This window comes from Schistocerca americana, chromosome 8 (assembly GCF_021461395.2).
Source record: "Schistocerca americana isolate TAMUIC-IGC-003095 chromosome 8, iqSchAmer2.1, whole genome shotgun sequence".
Taxonomy (NCBI): Eukaryota; Metazoa; Arthropoda; class Insecta; order Orthoptera; family Acrididae; genus Schistocerca; species Schistocerca americana.
Window position 1 is genome coordinate 145,680,037 of NC_060126.1, and position 18,364 is coordinate 145,698,400.

Sequence of the window (18,364 nt, forward strand, 5' to 3'; positions counted from 1 at the left end):
TCACATTTCATCTTGTAAAGAAAGCACATGCAATCACTAAAAGGCTTTTTATACCAACCATACTTCCCCTTAACAAATGGGATATTGCTCATTTCACATTAGTGATTCATGCCCTGTGGTAGCATCAAACTGTTAGCTCTGCCTATTGATCTGACACTGTGTCCCTTCTGCTCAGCAACATAGAAAAATATTCTGGTAAACAAAACGTGGATGTTGCAGAGGGGGTTTCTCTCTGGTCTGTTGACTGCATGTCTGCCTCCCACAGAGGACCAGGAGCAAGAGTGGCCAGGCTGCTATCCTCTGTTCTATTACAGGCTCTACACAGTACATAAAGCTTCTTTCTTCAATACATTTTAATTTACTTCACATTTCAGTGGTACTCTGTCACAAAATGAAATGGTTCAGTGAACTACCCATCATATACTTTAATCGGCTATAAAAGCTCTGATGAGATTGCAGAAATACTACTGTCAGTTGAAAGACAAAAAGATTTATTTATATCTGGATGGAATGACATTCTCTTTTCATCAAATGACTCTTTAACACTATTAAAAACCTCTTGACATTTGTTGGTCCACTTCCATTTCTCATTCTTGTTCAATAGTGCATGTACAATTTCGTTATTTAACACTTGTTCAGAAACAAATTTTCTATAAAGCTCAACAGCCCCCTGAATGACTTAAGCTATCTCTGGCTGTTTGGTTCTGGGAACTCTTTAACTGCCCTTTTCTCCTCAGGAACAGACAAAATCTGAACACCACACATTATGTCTCCAAAAAAAATTACTTTTTCCTAACATATTCAGTTTTGACCACGTCAGAATCAGTCCTCCTTTTGTTAAATGTTGAAATAGTTTGCACAGAATGTGACAATCTTGGTCCAACCTTTTGGTAGCCATCAATAGGTCATCCTCATAAATAGTAATCTTCACCTTTAATTTCTTTCCCAATGCCTTGACTGAAACCTCTTCCATGAAAGAATGATCAGTACTTTTTGCTCTTTATCATTAGGGGAGCTTCCCAGTATCAACAAGTCAAGTCACGACTCGTCATAAATTCAGCTTCCATAAACTGTGTACGTACGTGTGTGTGTGTGTGTGTGTGTGTGTGTGTGTGTGTGTGTGTGTGTGTGTGTGTGTGTATGGATGAGGAGGGAACTGACAGATATAAGGGGAGGAGAAGGTGAAGGACAGAGAGAGGGGGGAAGAAGAGGCGTGTGCAATATATGCGACATTTGTCACTACCTTTCTAAACGGGTTAATGAGTTAAAATAATAGTTACCACTGCCAAAATACATAAAATAATCTTCTACAATTTATGAATCTCAATAACTTTTCAAACCAAGTTTGATTTTGATGCTAACATGAATCCAACATCTTTACACTTAGCTGAACAAGAATTACAATCAGTTCCCTGTGTACAAATTTTGTAAAAACAAGTTTTAAGATTCTTTAATTTTAGTTGCACATATTTTTGGATAGTAGCTATATTTCAACACATTTTTGTTATGTGTTTTCATAATTATGTTCCAGGTATTTTAATTATGTCAGTGTATTGAATTTATAGCTTTGCAATATACCTGGTGATCAAAAAGTCAGTATAAATTTGAAAACGGAATAAATCACAGAATAATGTAGATAGAGAGGTACAAATTGACACACATGCTTGGAATGACATGGGGTTTTATTAGAACCAAAAAAATACAAAAGTTCAAAAAATGTCTGACAGATGGCGCTTCACCTGATCAGAATAGCAATAATCAGTATAACAAAGTAAGACAAAGCAAAGATGATGTTCTTTACAGGAAATGCTCAATATGTCCACCATCATTCCTCAACAATAGCTGTAGTTGAGGAATAATGTTGTGAACAGCACTGTAAAGCATGTCCAGAGGCATTGGCGTCGAATATTGTCTTTCAGCATTCCTAGAGATGTTGATTGATCACGATACACTTGCAACTTCAGGTAACCCCAAAGCCAATAATCGCACGGACTGAGGTCTGGGGACCTTGGAGGCCAAGCATGATAAAAGTGGCAGCTGAGCACACAATCATCACCAAACGATGCATGCAATAGATCTTTCACGCTTCTAGCAGTATGTCATTCCAAGCATGTGTGTCAATTTTTACCTCTCTATCTACATTAATCTGTGGTTTATTAAGTTTTCAAATTTATACTGACTTTTTGATCATCCGGTACATTCATGTGTTTGTACTACTTTGCATAAACATGGCAGGATAGAATACAGTGGTTCGATACACTGTGAATCACAGTTCTCATTAACAATCGTCCCAGTCTACTACTTTACAAAATTCACATGGCTCTTAGCACTATGGGACTTAACATCTGAGGTATCTGTCCCCTAGACTTAGAACTACTTAAACCTAACTAACCTAAGGACATCACACACATCCATGCTCGAGGCAGGATTCGAACCTGTGACCGTAGCGGTCTTGCGGTTCTAGACTGAAGCGCCTAGAATCGCTCGGCCACTTCGGCCGGCCTACTACTTTACAGCTGGGTATTACAAAAGGCAGGACATGGTTCTTAATAGAGTGTGTGGCCACCATGGAGAGCAGTGCATGGTCTGCAAGGTGCTCCTATGTTGGCCACAAGATTGGTAAGGAGTTCCTGTGGTAGAACAATAATGGAAATTCCTGGATAGAGCAACACTTAAAGTAACAGAAAGGCGATCACCCACCTGCAGCAGATTGATGTGTGGAGTACAGGAACACCTAACAGAAACGTGGCTACAGAGAAGGCTAATTATTGATACTCAGTTACTGCTTTCGGTAGTCAAGTATCAATAAGTAGTCTTTTTGTGGCCATGGGAGTATGCGTTTGGGATTTTATGTGGGTGTGTGGGTGTGTGTGTGAATGTATGCACTATTACTACAAAAAGAGTTAGTGCTTGAAACCTAGTGTGAATGCTGTTTTCTCTTACGTGTTTCTGTGCCCCATACATTGATCTACTATAGGTAAGTGGGTGCCTTTCCATTATTTTACATATAAATCTTGTGGTAGGGTATTCCATTACTCTACCAACATGTTTTGCAACTGCTGAGTGGTCATTGATGCATGTGGACATGCTGGAATACATCTCCCCATCACATCCCAGAAGTGCTCAGTGGTACTTAAGTCAGGGGATTAGGCACCCCATTTTGTTTACCAAATATCCTCTAGTTCCATGAGCTTCTCCACCTGTGCAGTTTGATATGGTGGCACACTGTCATAATAAAAAATGATGTCATGCCTGAATGCACTGCTGAAAAGCTGCAGTGTCGCAATAGAACAGTGTCACACTGCCCCTTCTGTGCCTGAGCCCTTGGTGAAGACCCATCCCCCCACACCATGCGTACATCAATGTTGATTCTGTAATATCTTAACTATGATACCAATCACTTTGTTATGTTATGTCCCAGTCTGCCACAGTACACATGTAGCTAATAGAACTCTTGAGTTCCTGAATATGGATATTTAGATAATTTGTAGAGTGAGTGGCTAGAGTGGCTAATAAGGTATGTTTTTCATTTTCTTTTGAATGGGTGGGGATTCCCAGCTTCTTGATTTTTGTTGTATGAGAACCTGTTGATTCTCTTACCACGAGAGTAAATAACTTAATTTTAAATGATGGACAAAGAGGCTAAGTCAACATAAAAATTGTTTTTGTGTTGTGACTGTGTAAGTCGCAGTTTAGTTAAAACTGGTTTTCACTATCATTAGCAAAAACCACTAATGATTAAATATAATGAGAAGTGAGTGGAATAATACCAAGATCTTAAAAACACTTCTACAAGGTGTAGAGTTATCTACTTTAGACAATGTGCCAGCATCTCACATATGGCAGTAAATGGACACAGTGTACCAAACTGTCCATTTTCACAAGGTGCAATGTGGGTTTTGCTGTAACTGTTCACTTCTTTTAATAGTCATCATCTGATCACTATGACCGACATGTGAATTCGAAGAGAATGAGTTTGTGAATTATACAATGATTCTATGACAAACAAATTAAGGTACAGGAAAGAAATACATGCAAATATGAAGGAGTACTTGAGAAGGCACTAAAAAACTAATATAATTACTAATATGTGATTTTAATTTGGTCTTTAATGGAACAAACAAAGAAACAAATTAATTACTAATTGGTTGTACTACCAATATGAGAAATAATACATTCTAATTTTTGTTGGTATTTATGGTGCCTACAAGTATCCAGACAATACAAATTGTTTAGTGAGTAATCATGTATATTAATTATTTAATACAAGTTCTCATTACCATCATTCTATGCTAGTCAATATATATTTCAGAATTTTTCTTACAGTTTCAGCTGGGTGCAGTACCAATCCCAAAGCCCTTCAACAAGAAGTCAATTGAGCAAAACATCCAGATATTTGATTTTAAGATCATCAGTGATGACATAACCTACATAAATACACTTAACAAGAACTATAGGATCTTTCCATTTACTGAGTGAGTATGTGAGACAAATTAGATTACTTAAAAACAAACTGCTTGCCTATTATTATTGATACTAGTGATAATAAAAAAAGATATTTTGTATGACACTTGCCAATAGCTTGATTAATTGTTTATAGACATAAAAACTTGCTGTATATCTGAGTATTATGGCCATAGACACATATTAGTGTATTATGCCATACTGTGAAAAATTTGTAATGGTTTGCACTTTTTGTGAAACTTATGAAATTATATAAAGCTGGGTGTGGGGCACAGTGTAACACTGTTGTAGGAACATGAACAGTGCAGTCCCTATTCCAGGAGCCTGCTGATAACAGTCCGCTCAAAGCAATGTGTTATACCTCACTCTTTCAATCTGAAAAATGATGTCTGCAAGTTTTAAAAAGGAGCTTTCTCCTTTGCTTCATTATATGCAATTATGAAGAGGCACTGGAGAAGGCACTAGAAAACTAATTTCGTTACTCATACATGATTTTAATTCAGTCTTTCACAGAACAAACTAAGAAACAAATCAGTTAACTGTCTTCTGTTTTTGAGATTTTTGTTAGGTTTGTACATGTACCACATGCTGGGGAGAATGCAGCACACCTGTGAAATGGAGCTGCAGGTGATGATATTATGGCATGGTGCAGCACTTGGTGCAGTAAGTGATTATTCCAAGCCACTAATGTCCCGCCTATGAGATATGCTCCAATTCGCAGAATCTCTGGGGACTCGGAGACTTGCTTGTTGACATCTCTATGAAAATAAGAAGGCCATTGGTTGACAACCAGAATACACAAGAGATGTTCTACAAGACAAATATTTTATAACGGAGTAAAACCAATTGTAACTATGCAATTTACTCATTTGGAACAGAAAGTGAATACATATGTAGCAAAGAAGAAGAGTCTGAAATCATTCAGCAATAGGTGGTATCTTAAGAAACTTCCCAGGCTGACACAGGCATCACAACAGAGGAAAAGGAGTCTGAAGCCAAGATACCTGGGCCACAATACTTCTGTAACTACTTCCAACTGCCAGAAAGTTAAGTGACTGTAAAAGACATGCAAATGGACCATTATACATGCATGCTACATCAAAAGCCCCTGACAGTGATAATGGTTTTAGCGAATCACATGAAGACCCTTCTAATACACCAACTGAGGAAGATGCACTATGTCAGAATTTAGTTGGTCCTGATATTTTTAGAGATATGAAAGAATGAAAGTAGTGGTGGAGAGAGAGGGGGGAGGGGGGAGAAAGAGGGGAATGAGTTGTGCTGCAACACATAACCAAGTTGAAAAAGTGTTTGAAAATCATTCACGTGGCAGCAAAAGATGAAAAGGAAAAGAAAACTAAAATCAACAAGATAAGTTCGTTTTCAAAATAATCTGACTTGCCTGAAACAATGGAAGACAAATTCTGTGGTTCTTTAGATTACTCAGTGGTGCTATCAAACATCAAAATGGAGCCAGTTGTTCCAAGATGATTATGTTTTACTAGGGTATTCTTGCAAGAATCCATTTCACTTTACTGGTAAACTGATGAGGAACAAGAATGACGGTGGTGTCTATGAAGTGGCATTTCTCCATTTGAGACCAAAAATACATGCACATTTGTATATCCTCTCATAGCTGACACAACATGTGTGTCAGAAAAAAGTGTAGTAATGATACCACCAAAACCTGTTTGATTGGAGAAAACCACAAGGCAGTACGGATGTCTTAAATTAGATGCCAATAAAAATTGTTAATGTTCGATGTTTTACTAGGGTATTCTTGCAAGAATCCATTTCACTTTACTGGTAAACTGATGAGGAATAAGAATGATGGTGGTGTCTATGAAGTGGCATTTCTCCATTTGAGGCCAAAAATACATGCACATTTGTATATCCTCTCATAGCTGACACAACATATGTGTCAGAAAAAAGTATAGTAATGATACCACCAAAACCTGTTTGATTGGAGAAAACCAAAAGGCAGTATGGATGTCTTAAATTAGATGCCAATAAAAATTGTTAATGTTCGATGATTATTGTAATAAACTGTTATTATTTTCAACAATTGTAAATATTGACTTTTTGTGGCATTTAATTGCAGTTGTGGTCAGAAGTAGGTAAAAATATGAGTTATGTCATTTTTCTTGCACTGAGGCACAATGTCACAGTGCATTTAAACTTAATATTTTCAATAAATACACCAACATCAATGCCACACCATGTCTTTGAGTTTTAAATGAATACTATGAGAACCTAAAAGGTAAATGCATGAAAAGAATAATTCATACTTTCACAAACACATTTTTCAAAATTTAAGAGAATATCTTTTCTGTTACAGTGTTCCCCACTTCCCCTGCTGGCTGAAAGAGCCACAAAAAAATGACTGGCAGTGTTAGGACTGTTATAAACAGTCACTGACATATCCATATTTTCACCCTTTCTTACTTAAGATATGCCTCTCAAAGTTACCTATTGTCAATCATCAATATAATAACCAAGCAGTCACTGACACTAAAGACCAAGCACTCTTGGTGAGTTACTTCTGTCTCTGTCAATTTAGAGCCACAATCTTCATGAAATACCCACCTCATTAAGACTTTTTGTGCTTGTTATGCCAGCATAATATTTTGATTCACCAAGTTTGAAAGATTTTGTGGCAATTGATCCAGTGCAGCCCAGAGAACATTGGTATCAAACAATGGAAAATTCAGGATGGAATGTAACAATACCTTCGTTAGTCATTGTCCTCACCCATCTAGTCCCTTCCCTGTTCCCATAACAGCACTACACGGCCCTCTATTCCACCAATGCACCCAGTCTTTTTCTCTCCATTTCCACTACCCCCCTCCCCCTCTCCCAACCTCTCCTTTGATCTCCATCCAACCTCCCAACTGCACCTATCTGCCCTACCTCTCTCCAACTCATCTCAGCACACTCCTCAGCAGCACTTCACTACTGTCAGTCGCCCCTACCCTGCTAGCCCTCCCCCTTCCCTGCCCCACCCAGTTACCTCTTCCATGTTGTCTCATAGTGTGGCTTCGTCTGCCAGAGAATGTGTGAGTGAGAGTGTGTGTGTGTGGGGGGGGGGGGGTGTCTGTCATCTATTTTTGACAAAGGCTTTGTTGGCTGAAAGTTTATTTTGTGACAGTCTTTTTATTGTGCTTATCTGTGGCTCAGTATCTATGCCATATGGAGAAAGTTGGTATCAGTTATTCTTGTAATATGGCCAGATGTTGGATTATTTTGCTCCTCAATGTATTTTTAAGTCACTGACTTCTCATTATGCCATGCCTCTCTTTTCATATGTCTGTCATCTCCATTCTTTATCATATACCCTTGTAACGGCCCCTGGTGTAAAACCTGTCCCATGCACCCTACCACCACCACCTACTCCAGTCCTGTAACCCAGAAGGTGTACACGATCAAAGGCAGAGCCACATGTGAAAGCACCCACGTGATTTACCAACTGACCTGCCTACACTGTGAAGCTTTCTATGTGGGAATGACCAGCAACAAACTGTCCATTCGCATGAATGGACACAGGCAGACAGTGTTTGTTGGTAATGAGGATCACCCTGTGGCTAAACATGCCTTGGTGCACAGCCAGCACATCTTGGCACAGTGTTACACCATCCGGGTTATCTGGATACTTTCCACTAACACCAACCTATCAGAACTCCAGAGATGGGAACTTGCCCTTCAGTATATCCTCTCTTCCCAATACCCACCAGGCCTCAACCTCTGCTAATTTCAAGTTGCCGCCACTCATACCTCACCTGTCATTCAACAACATCTTTGCCTCTGTACTTCTGCCTCGACTGACATCTCTGCCCAAACTCTTTGCCTTTACAAATGTCTGCTTGTGTCTGTATATGTGCAGATGGATATGTGTGTGTGTGCGTGAGTGTATACCTGTCCCTTTTTCCCCCTAAGGTAAGTCTTTCCGCTCCCGGGATTGGAATGACTCCTTACCCTCTCCCTTAAAACCCACATCCTTTCGTCTTTCCCTCTCCTTCCCTCTTTCCTGATGAAGCAACCATTGGTTGCAAAAGCTTGAATTTTGTGAATGTGTTTGGGTTTGTTTGTGTGTCTATCAACATGCCAACGATTTTGTTTGGTAAGTTACATCATCTTTGTTTTTAGATATATTTTTCCCACATGGAATGTTTCCCTCTATTATATTCTTTATCATATTTTACTAGACTTAGGATTTACCTCAGAATTCTTTCAAAATGTTGAGCTGCCCTGTACCAGCCATCCTCCTTGACCACATTTTTGCTCAACTGGTTGGAAAATAATGTTATGTACATTGATCTTAGTCCAGAGTGTGAACTACCTGAGTCCTAGTGTACATCATAGGCCAAAAAACACTTGCATTCTTCTAAATTTTCTTTTATAATAAGGTATATGTCACTGTGTAGGGTAAACCATCTTCATAGGTACTTAAATTTATTCATTTATTTAAATGTCAATCTGACTGCAGATAGTTAGAGTTGCCTTGCTCAGACATTGCTATCAACAAGTATTAGGTGTTGCTTTTTCACTGATATGTAAACACACTTTTACCACCTATTGCATGATGAGTTTTACCACGTTTCTCATCTCATCCTTGCTGTGGCTCAGCAATGCAGTATCATATCTGTAGGCTCAGAAATTATGATGACCACTGGGGACGACACCAACCCACTTTCGTCAATCTGCCTGTCTGATGACCAGTTCTAGATGTCTTTGAACAATACAGAATAAATTTTATAACAGCTGTCTACATTTCTTTGTGAAACTGCTATCATCAAACCTGCTCATTATCCATATTTACAGATTATCACAATAATATTTCTATGAAAAAGTTACTGCCATGGTTTCATATTGAAGAGCCAAGATTAATGCGTAGGCTGGTGATAGTGTGTAGCATACAAAAACTTTATGTAATCTTGTGGAAATTTCTCTCTCTTACAGAGCAAAAGCTTCTAAATATTACCCTTTTGATGATGAACTCTGAGACACCACAGAAGATGTACCTGAACAGAAAAAACTCTGCAAAGAAACTACAAAGTGCTACAGATTTATTTTTATGTTATTTTACTGTTAACCTTTCTGTAGCAGGCACCATGTGCCACATAACTGTGATATTTTTGTAAATATACTACTTCAAGCAAGCTGATGATGTGTTACTTCATTATAAAAATGGCCAGGTGGCATATTTCACTTTTTAGTGGCATTACAGAAAATTGTAAGTCAACTGGGACAAATGAAGACAACTGTCAATGATGCGGAAAAGGTATAGATTGCCTCTAGACTGGTTTTTATAAGATTATCTACAAATCAGAAATAAAACTAGTTTTGAATGTGATTTAATTCTCTTAAAATCTGATGATGAGCTTTCAGTCTATTGCTTATTACTTTTTGACCTGATAATAGAACATCATTGTGTGGGATATGTCACTGGGAAAATCATCAGCATTATTTGTTTTGCCCCAATGGTTCATGTCTTCAACTGCATTTACATTATAAAAGTCACATTAAATTCAAGATTCAGGGTACTTTTTCTTATACTGAATATTCATCAGATTCCACTGATAGAAGAAGCACCTGTTTTAGTAATTTTTTTCATGAAACTTCATGCATTTTTGAAATTTACTTCATTTCTATGAGGGTGATATACACTGTAGTGGCTAGAATAATATTTTATATGTTTTATTGTGTAAACTGGTTCTTGGAATTAGTAGTAGATCATTAATCACATACATGGATTTTTTTGGTTTCATGACATGTACAATTTTACACTTCTCAACATTAAGTGTTTGTTCCTATAGCTTGCATAAATCCCATACGCAATAGAAGTACCACAAAAATTTCTCTGTGGTTAAATAATAATATGGTATTCTTGAGATGTATTATGAATTGAATTTATTTTAAAAGGACTATAATGAATCACTAGACACTAGCTACTCAGAAATTGCAGCAGTGTATCCAGAAGGAATGAAATAACAGTCAAATGGCTACAGCATTATCATTTAGACAACGTTTACTTGGTAACTCTCAGCTTAATATGTCAGCAACAGCAACAGTGGTCACAATACAGACTTTCATACTACTGTAGAAACTAGCAGTCCACAGGCTGTCTGTGGCATGTGATGAATATTTTTGCAGCCCAGCCCTGCAATTGCCAAAATGCTGTGCAGTGTGTTAACAGCAAGGTGGCTGACTGCCAAAGGAGATTGTGAAGATTGGAGGAAATGAGATAGATGCCCACATAGGATGCCATGGGTGAGTAGTAGTACAAAGGATGGCAGGTAGGGGCGGGAGGGGGGGAGGGAGGAGGACAAGCTATACCTGTATCAGAGAATGTAGACACCTTAACCTGTGCTTCTTCCTTCCACTGAAGTCATGCACAGAGGTAAAAACTGCTTAATTGTTGTTCACAATAGAAACTGAAATCATATTATGTATTGACTTGTGTAATAAAGAGCATACCTGCAACAACTATGAACATTTGTCGCTAGAAAAGGAAACAGTAGAAAACAGAATTAAGTACAACACAGCAGGTAACAGTGATTACCTCATACAGTACATCAGCTAGATAAAATTGACTAAAACAAAAACCAAATGACTAATCAAAGCTTCTAACTTTAGCAGTTTAAGACTAACAAACTGGTTAATCCACTTACAGTGAAGAGCATGTACACACTTTTGATATACACTCAGATTTGCATATATGTAATAGAACTAATACTTTCAAAATTTACCAGCCACATTATGCTATTTATTGAGAATTTATTATGTGTGATACCTTAATCTTCCTTCCTTTCTTTGTCCTCTTACACTGATATTCGTTGGTTTTCATCCTCCAAGATCATTAAATATTCCTGAGGCTTCTTCTTCAGCTCTTAGGAAATAAAAATCAGGACACAAACATGACTGCAAGATTTATCCTTTATGGTTGATATGATAAAAATACTTGCATAATTTAAATCTGAAACTGCAAGGAAAAGATCAGATAATTACAAATGTGATGATGTTAAGGCATTGAAACATAAACTAGTTCTTTGGGAAAAAGTACCTGAAAAATGAATATTTCATCTGCCTTTTGACATGCCATATGAACACATTCAGATCAAGTAAAATACATCATCTCATAACCAAACAGAAACAATTGTACAGTTCTAAGTCTGGAACTAAATTTGAAATAAATTTTGCCAGTTTCACAATATTTGGAAATAAGTGTTGCTTGTCTTCTTACAGTTTTTCAATAGATGATAAAGCAGTGCCTTGTTCATATGCAGATGGTGGTAACTGAGGTACTGTATGATTCAGGTTTGAGGACAAGATTCAGTGAAGTTTGTGAGCCTGGATTTCACCAATATTTCTATACCAATTTTGAATGTACCTCAAAATTAGCATATCCCTATTTACAAGAACAAACTAGTGGGAGCTGTTACTTGTAATCAAGTAAGTCTCCTATCAGACCAGAATTACTGACATTAATTCTGTGTCAGTTCTGAAAGTAGTCACTACAAACAGAACCTTCCTTGATGCTGAAAAGGTGACACCAAAGTTTTCTTGCAACACAAACTTATACTTGGTTTTTTTTGGCCAATGTTAGCCACAGAGTTTATGAGTTGCTGTAGAGTAAGCTGTTTCCTTCAAAGTGTCAATTAAATCAAAGTGATGTTCACATTATCCAGATGAAGGTTATATTGGACGAATAATGAAGTTATTGACAGTAGGACTCAGATGAGCAGGGAAGAGGGTGATGTCATTTTCTCATTATGAACAAGCAAAATATTATCGCAACACTAGCAGCTGCGTGGTTCCATGCTGGGTATGTTCACTTGCTTCCCCCTTCGGCATCAAATTCTGAGTTTTATTTGCATTATTGTAATATCATTATTGCTGATCTACACACTTTCACTGCTAACTTAAGACGTTCAGTATGAATGCAAGCTTCCACTGTTGTTAAACATTCCCAGGAGTGCAACCCCATCATCTTGTTGTTTCCTAATTTAGAATATCAATTGCTGTAAATGTGGCCACTGTAGAGTTATTTTTATGTTCTGTAAATAATTGTTCTTTATGTTTACTTTATTTTTTTTTCAAAACAAATGAAATTTTGAAAGGCACAGAGTAAGTGATATAGAGTTCAGCAGTTTTGCTGGTGGAGTGTGATAGTGGTTCTCTAACAAAACAGGAAGTTTTCAATTAATAATTTTGAATCGAAGATATCATGTTTTTGTAAATATCTGTACAACAAGACCAACAGCTAGTGATTCCAGTGTGATCTAAACAAGAAAGGAATTTGATGGCAGATAGAGCGAGCACTAATATCCCAGACAATGATACAAAAATTGAAGTGGACAATGTTAGTGTGAAATTTCCTCCATTATGAACTGAAAAGCCTGATATATGGTTTTGTCAAGCTGAAGCACAATCTAAAATTGTGAGAATACAGACTGAAGCAACCAAATTCAATTATTTGTTAGCACAGTTAGAGCCCCGATTTGTCGATAATACGTGGGATCTTGTAAACAGTAATAAAAGTAACAAATACTCATTAGCAGAAGAAGGACTGTTAAGGAAAGTAAAGAATGTCAAATTAAGAAATTAATTAGTGAATTAGAAATTGGTGATGTGAAACCCAGTCAACTGCTTCAGAAAATGAGTCATGGGGGAATAAACATTTCAGATAACATTTTAAAGACACTCTGGCTAGACAAACTTCTTGGTAGTGTTAGAAATAATTTAATAATCTCTGAAGAAAATGTGGACAGATGTGTGATTCTTCTGTATCATGAAAGATGTTCTGGTAGGGATCGAAAAGCTGGAAACTGAAGTTTGAAAATCCAGATCGAGTTAGCGGCAGTATCAATTGCAGTGAAGTTCTCGTAGCAGAGGCTGCAGAAAACCGAGATACGATAGTTCAGGCAAGTAGTGCTATTATTTTCGTTATGGATCAAAATGCAGACCTGGGAAGTGTGTCCAATCTTGCCAATGGAATACTGAGGGAAACTCAGATCAGCAGACACAATAGTGACTGAGTGTTCTACTACAACAATTATACCATGCCACCAATATCAATTGTTTGTGAGAGGGTTATGTTTTCTGGTTGAGAGTGATGCTGATGTTTGCATTATAGCAGCATGTTTCAAAGATAAGGTTAAAGAAGCAGACTCCAAACTTTATGCTGCCAAAAGATCTGACATTAAAACGTATGGATCAAAGTTATCAAATCTTGATTGAGGTTTAAAGCAGATTTGAGTGGCCTTTCATAGTAGCTAACATGACAAAAGGTATGATCAGCACAGACTCTCATGATCAGTTTTGCTTACTGATAGACCTGAAAAGAAAATTATTAGTTGACAGCAATACTCCGTTACATATGGTTGCGCTACAATGTGTAGCTGATTTGTCTGAATCCATCAGTTGACTTCATGCTAACTGTAAATCCTCTGAACTATTTAAAAAGTTTCCTGACCAGACAAAATCCATTCTTATGCTGGGAGAAGTTAAGCATGATGTTGGACACTATATTGCAACCAGCAGTGGCCTGTCAGTGTACTGAAAAGCCCACAGGTTAGATCCACATAAACTAAAGTTCAATAAACAAGAATTCCTGTTCCTAATGTATCAAGATACAATTCACCCACCTAAATCCCAGTGGATTAGTCCGCTGCACACAGTAGAAAAGTTGAATGGTTAATGGCGTGTTTGTGGAGACTACCGACATCTTAATGACTGGACCCTTCCTGATCACTATCCAATTTCTCACATGAATGATGTAAATTCCATCCTTGTAGACAAGAAAATATTTTCTAAAATCAACCTCCCCAAAGCATATTACCAAATTCCACTGGCTGAAGTGATACAGAAAAGAGTGCTTTGATCATACCTTTTGAACTTCATGAATTCAGTTTCATTCCATTTGCCTCAGGAATGCACCCAGTACCTTTCAGAAATTTATTAATGACCTTATGAGAGATTTCAAGTTCTGTTTTGCACATTTACAGGACACAGGCTACTGATAGCCTCCACCTTTCCAAAATAACATACTCATCATTTAACTATCCTGTTTGAATGATTGAACAAATTTGGTTTGAGGGTTGATATTGGAAAATCCATGTTTGGAATTCAAGAAAATAATTTTTTAGATCATGTGATTACTCCAGAGGGTACCAAACCACACCCAGAACGTGTACAAGAGATGACTAATTTGAAACTTCCACGAACTGTGTCAGCATTATGTCATTTCCTTACCATACTGAATTTTTATTGAAGGCATTTGGAACATGCTGCAGAGCATCAAGAAGAAATATGGAAACCAAATGGTTACTAATATGAAAAGTTCTCAACATTCCAGAAGAAATATTCAACATACAATAGGGAACTTCTCAACAAGTACATGGTGATATGTATCTTAAGCACCTCCTTGAAGATGTTCATTTGCAGTATGTACCGACCATGATCCTTTAACACATGCTTTTAAACAATGAAATGATAAAGCAACATCTATGTAAATGCATCACCTTCAATTCTTATCATAATTTGTGACAGATATTATACACATTTCTGGAAAAGAAAGTAGTGTGGCTGGTAACTTATCCAGACCAGAAGAAGCAGTATTAATTGATTACAAGAAGATAGCAGATACTCAAAAGAGTGATGAAGAACTCAGGAAACTTCTCTCTAGCACTCATACCTCATTGAAATTGAAACAACATGAAACTAGTGGTGGAAGGTTATTATAGTGTGATGTATCAGTAAGTAACATTCGTCCTTATATTCCTGAACAATTTAGATATTCTGTTGTGGCACATCCTGGTATTAAGTCTTCTGTGAAATTAGTCATGTGCATATTTATTTGATCAAACATGAAATGAGGTATCCAAAACTGGGCAAAATCATGCATAGCATGCCAAATAATGAATTGACTAGACATACTAAATCTGCTATTGGCCAGTTTCCAGTCACAGATGCGTGATTTAAGATGATACACATCACACTAATTGGCCCCCTGCCTCCCTCAGATGAATTAATATGCTGTTTAATGTGCATCGATCAGTTCAATAACATGACAGAAGTCATTCCAATATGTGATGTTCAAGCAGAAATTGTGGCACAAGAATTTTATAACTTGTGGATCATTAGCTTTGGAGCATCTAACCAAATAATGACTGACCAAGGAATATAGTACCAGTCACAGCTGTTCCATACATTAGCTAAGATTTGTGGTTCTAAGGTAACTCAGACTCTGCCATACCACCCACAATCAAATCGGAAAATAAAAATATTCCATTGAACATTGAAGGTAGTAATCATAGCACATTGTAAAAATAAATGGAGTGATGTAATTCCAACAATTCTCCTAGGACTGCGTTACTGTGTGAGAGAAGAAAATAACTCAATGGCTGTGGAAATGCTGTATGGCACAACTCTAACAAAGCCTGGTGATTTCATTGTAAGGTCAGAAAAGAAATTAGAAGTAGGTCTACCAGCATTCACTTCTCAGTTACGCTAACATATGGATAAACTACACCCTTTAGAATCTTCCCACTAGGTAAAGGAAACACCATTTCTAAGTAAAGACCTGAATAATACAACTCATGTATTAGTGACAAATGAAAAAGTGAAAGCCAAACTAGTGCCTCCCTTTGAATGCCCCTATTAAGTCCTGGAGCGAATAACAAAGTATTTCAATCTAAAAATTAAGGATGTGCCAACGAACCTCTCACTTGAGAGATTGAAGCTTGTCTATAACCTTGTAACTGAAACACTAGTGGTCTACATGATAATCTATAGAGCACTTCACCGGAGAATGGGTTACCCACGCCTCCAACAGTCTCATGAAAGAAAGTTAGCATATTTGGTTGAGTTGTGAAATTCCTTAAAAAATTCAAGTAACTGACTTACAAACTCAGGGGGGGGGGGGGGGGGGGGTGTAGAATTACATTTATGTTCATAACCTACAGTTTTGTAAATAACTGTTTTTTGTGTTAACTTTATTTTTCTTTTCAAAACATATGACATTTTGAAATGCACAGAGCAAGAAAACAGAGTGCAGTTGTTCTGTTGTTGGAATGTGATATTGGTCCCGTAACAACAAGGAAGTATCCAAATAATAATTTTTGTGATTAATTGCACAAGCAACAGCCACCACATACCATTACGCAAAACAGCGTAATTCTTCCCAGCACATGTTAACCAAGAGGGCATTTGGGTTAGTGATGCAAAAATTGTGATACATTTTCTGAGCCAATTGCTAAAATAACAGAAAAATGTGTAGAATTATAACATCACAAAATAAAACCAAGTGTTACTACCTGCTTTGGAGCTCTTACTGATTTGAAGACACAAAGAGTGAACCCAATGAACACTGTAAAAGCATTTTTGGCAAAAGACTGTGATAAAGACATTAGAAGAGAAATAGAGATAAGGAGGTAAACCAAAAGCACATCATCTTCATGTCACATATGCAATGCATTAGTGGATACGTGGAAAGAGTTCTCTACTGAATGGGCATCAAACTGATCTACTGACGTGGTAACAAAACCAGGAAAGTGATCGACTCCACTGAGGATGCTGTCAACAAGGTGTACATTCCATGTGCCTGTGAAGTTAGCTGTGAGTTGTACGCTTTCATTCCCTCTCACCTGAATTTCAGTAAATATTAGTGATTACATATTTAATGAAAGGCAATCAGAAGTTATTTAGTTGTGATGACTAACTCAAATAGAGATGAACAAGGGAAAGTTGAGAACTGTTTGTTTGTTGTTGTGGTCTTCAGTCCAGAGACTGGTTTGAGGCAGCTCTCCATGCTACTCTATCCTGTGCAAGGTTCTTCACCTCCCAGTACCTACTGCAACCTACATCCTTCTGAATCTGTTTACTGTATTCAGCTCTTGGTCTCCTTCTGCGATTTTTACCCTCCATGCTGCCCTCCAATACTAAATTGGTGATCCCTATTTGAAAACACCACTCCTCCAATCATTCTAAAAGCACCTGTGCCCATTGAAACTGTACCATTGGAAGAAATACAGACAGTGTCGTCAAAATACTCCTTCAAACCTAATGGAACAGCTGAAGGGAAGAATTCATATGCAGCAGCACCTGTATGTTAATCAACACAAACAGGTCTTTTATACAAAAGCAAGACAGCACCAGCAGTTACAACTCAAGTGGGGAACATTAGTCCACTGCCAACTTGTGAAGCAGCAGCATTTAAAGAGGAAGAACAGTCATCAATAGCAGAAACACCAACACCAACCCCCACAGGATCAAGTGTACAAGCTGACAGTGTAGAAACCTCACCAACAGGAGATCCACCCTCTATGGCAAAAAGGAGCACAGTAGTGACTGCAGCTGCTCCACATAGGATGTGCCTGAGATCAGGAAAGTCCTCAGCTGCAAATGGGGATTTTTGATGGTACTGGGGCAGAAGGGGGAAGGTTCCAATCAGAATGTAAGTAATGTAGTTAATAACAACAAATGTGGGTGTTACCAGCACAACAGCTCCCTCTTCCCTGCAGAAAACTGTTCCTGTAATACTGGTACGTCAAAAGAAATAAAACTCAGTTCCAACAGTGGCAACACCACAACCAATCATGTAATTACAAATAAGCTCAAAATTTTTCACCAAAATATTCAAAGCCTGCTCTGTAAGTTAGACCAATTTATTGTAAATATTGATGAACCAACATGTGCAAATTGTGCTCATATTCTCTGTCTGACAGAACACCATGTCACTTTTAGCATCGAAATGCTCAATATACCAAACTATGTTTTAGCTACCTCATTTTGTAGAAAGCATATGTGCAAAGGTGGGGCAGTTATTTATGTGAAAAACAGCCTGTCCTTTAATACAATAGATGTAGAGAAATATTGTGTAGAGAAAGACTTTGAGGCATGT

The 18,364-nt window shown here is 37.6% G+C and overlaps 1 protein-coding gene across 1 annotated transcript in view; it reads left to right on the forward strand.

Annotated features, from left to right (window-relative positions):
• Positions 1-17,879, forward strand: part of LOC124545634 (aldo-keto reductase family 1 member C4-like) — a 56,384-nt gene extending 38,505 nt beyond the window's left edge. Inside the window, exon 3 of the mRNA XM_047124580.1 lies at positions 17,610-17,879. Within this exon, the coding sequence (XP_046980536.1) occupies positions 17,610-17,879 (270 nt within the window). The remainder of the gene's footprint in view (positions 1-17,609) is intronic.
• Positions 17,880-18,364: the final 485 nt, after the last annotated feature.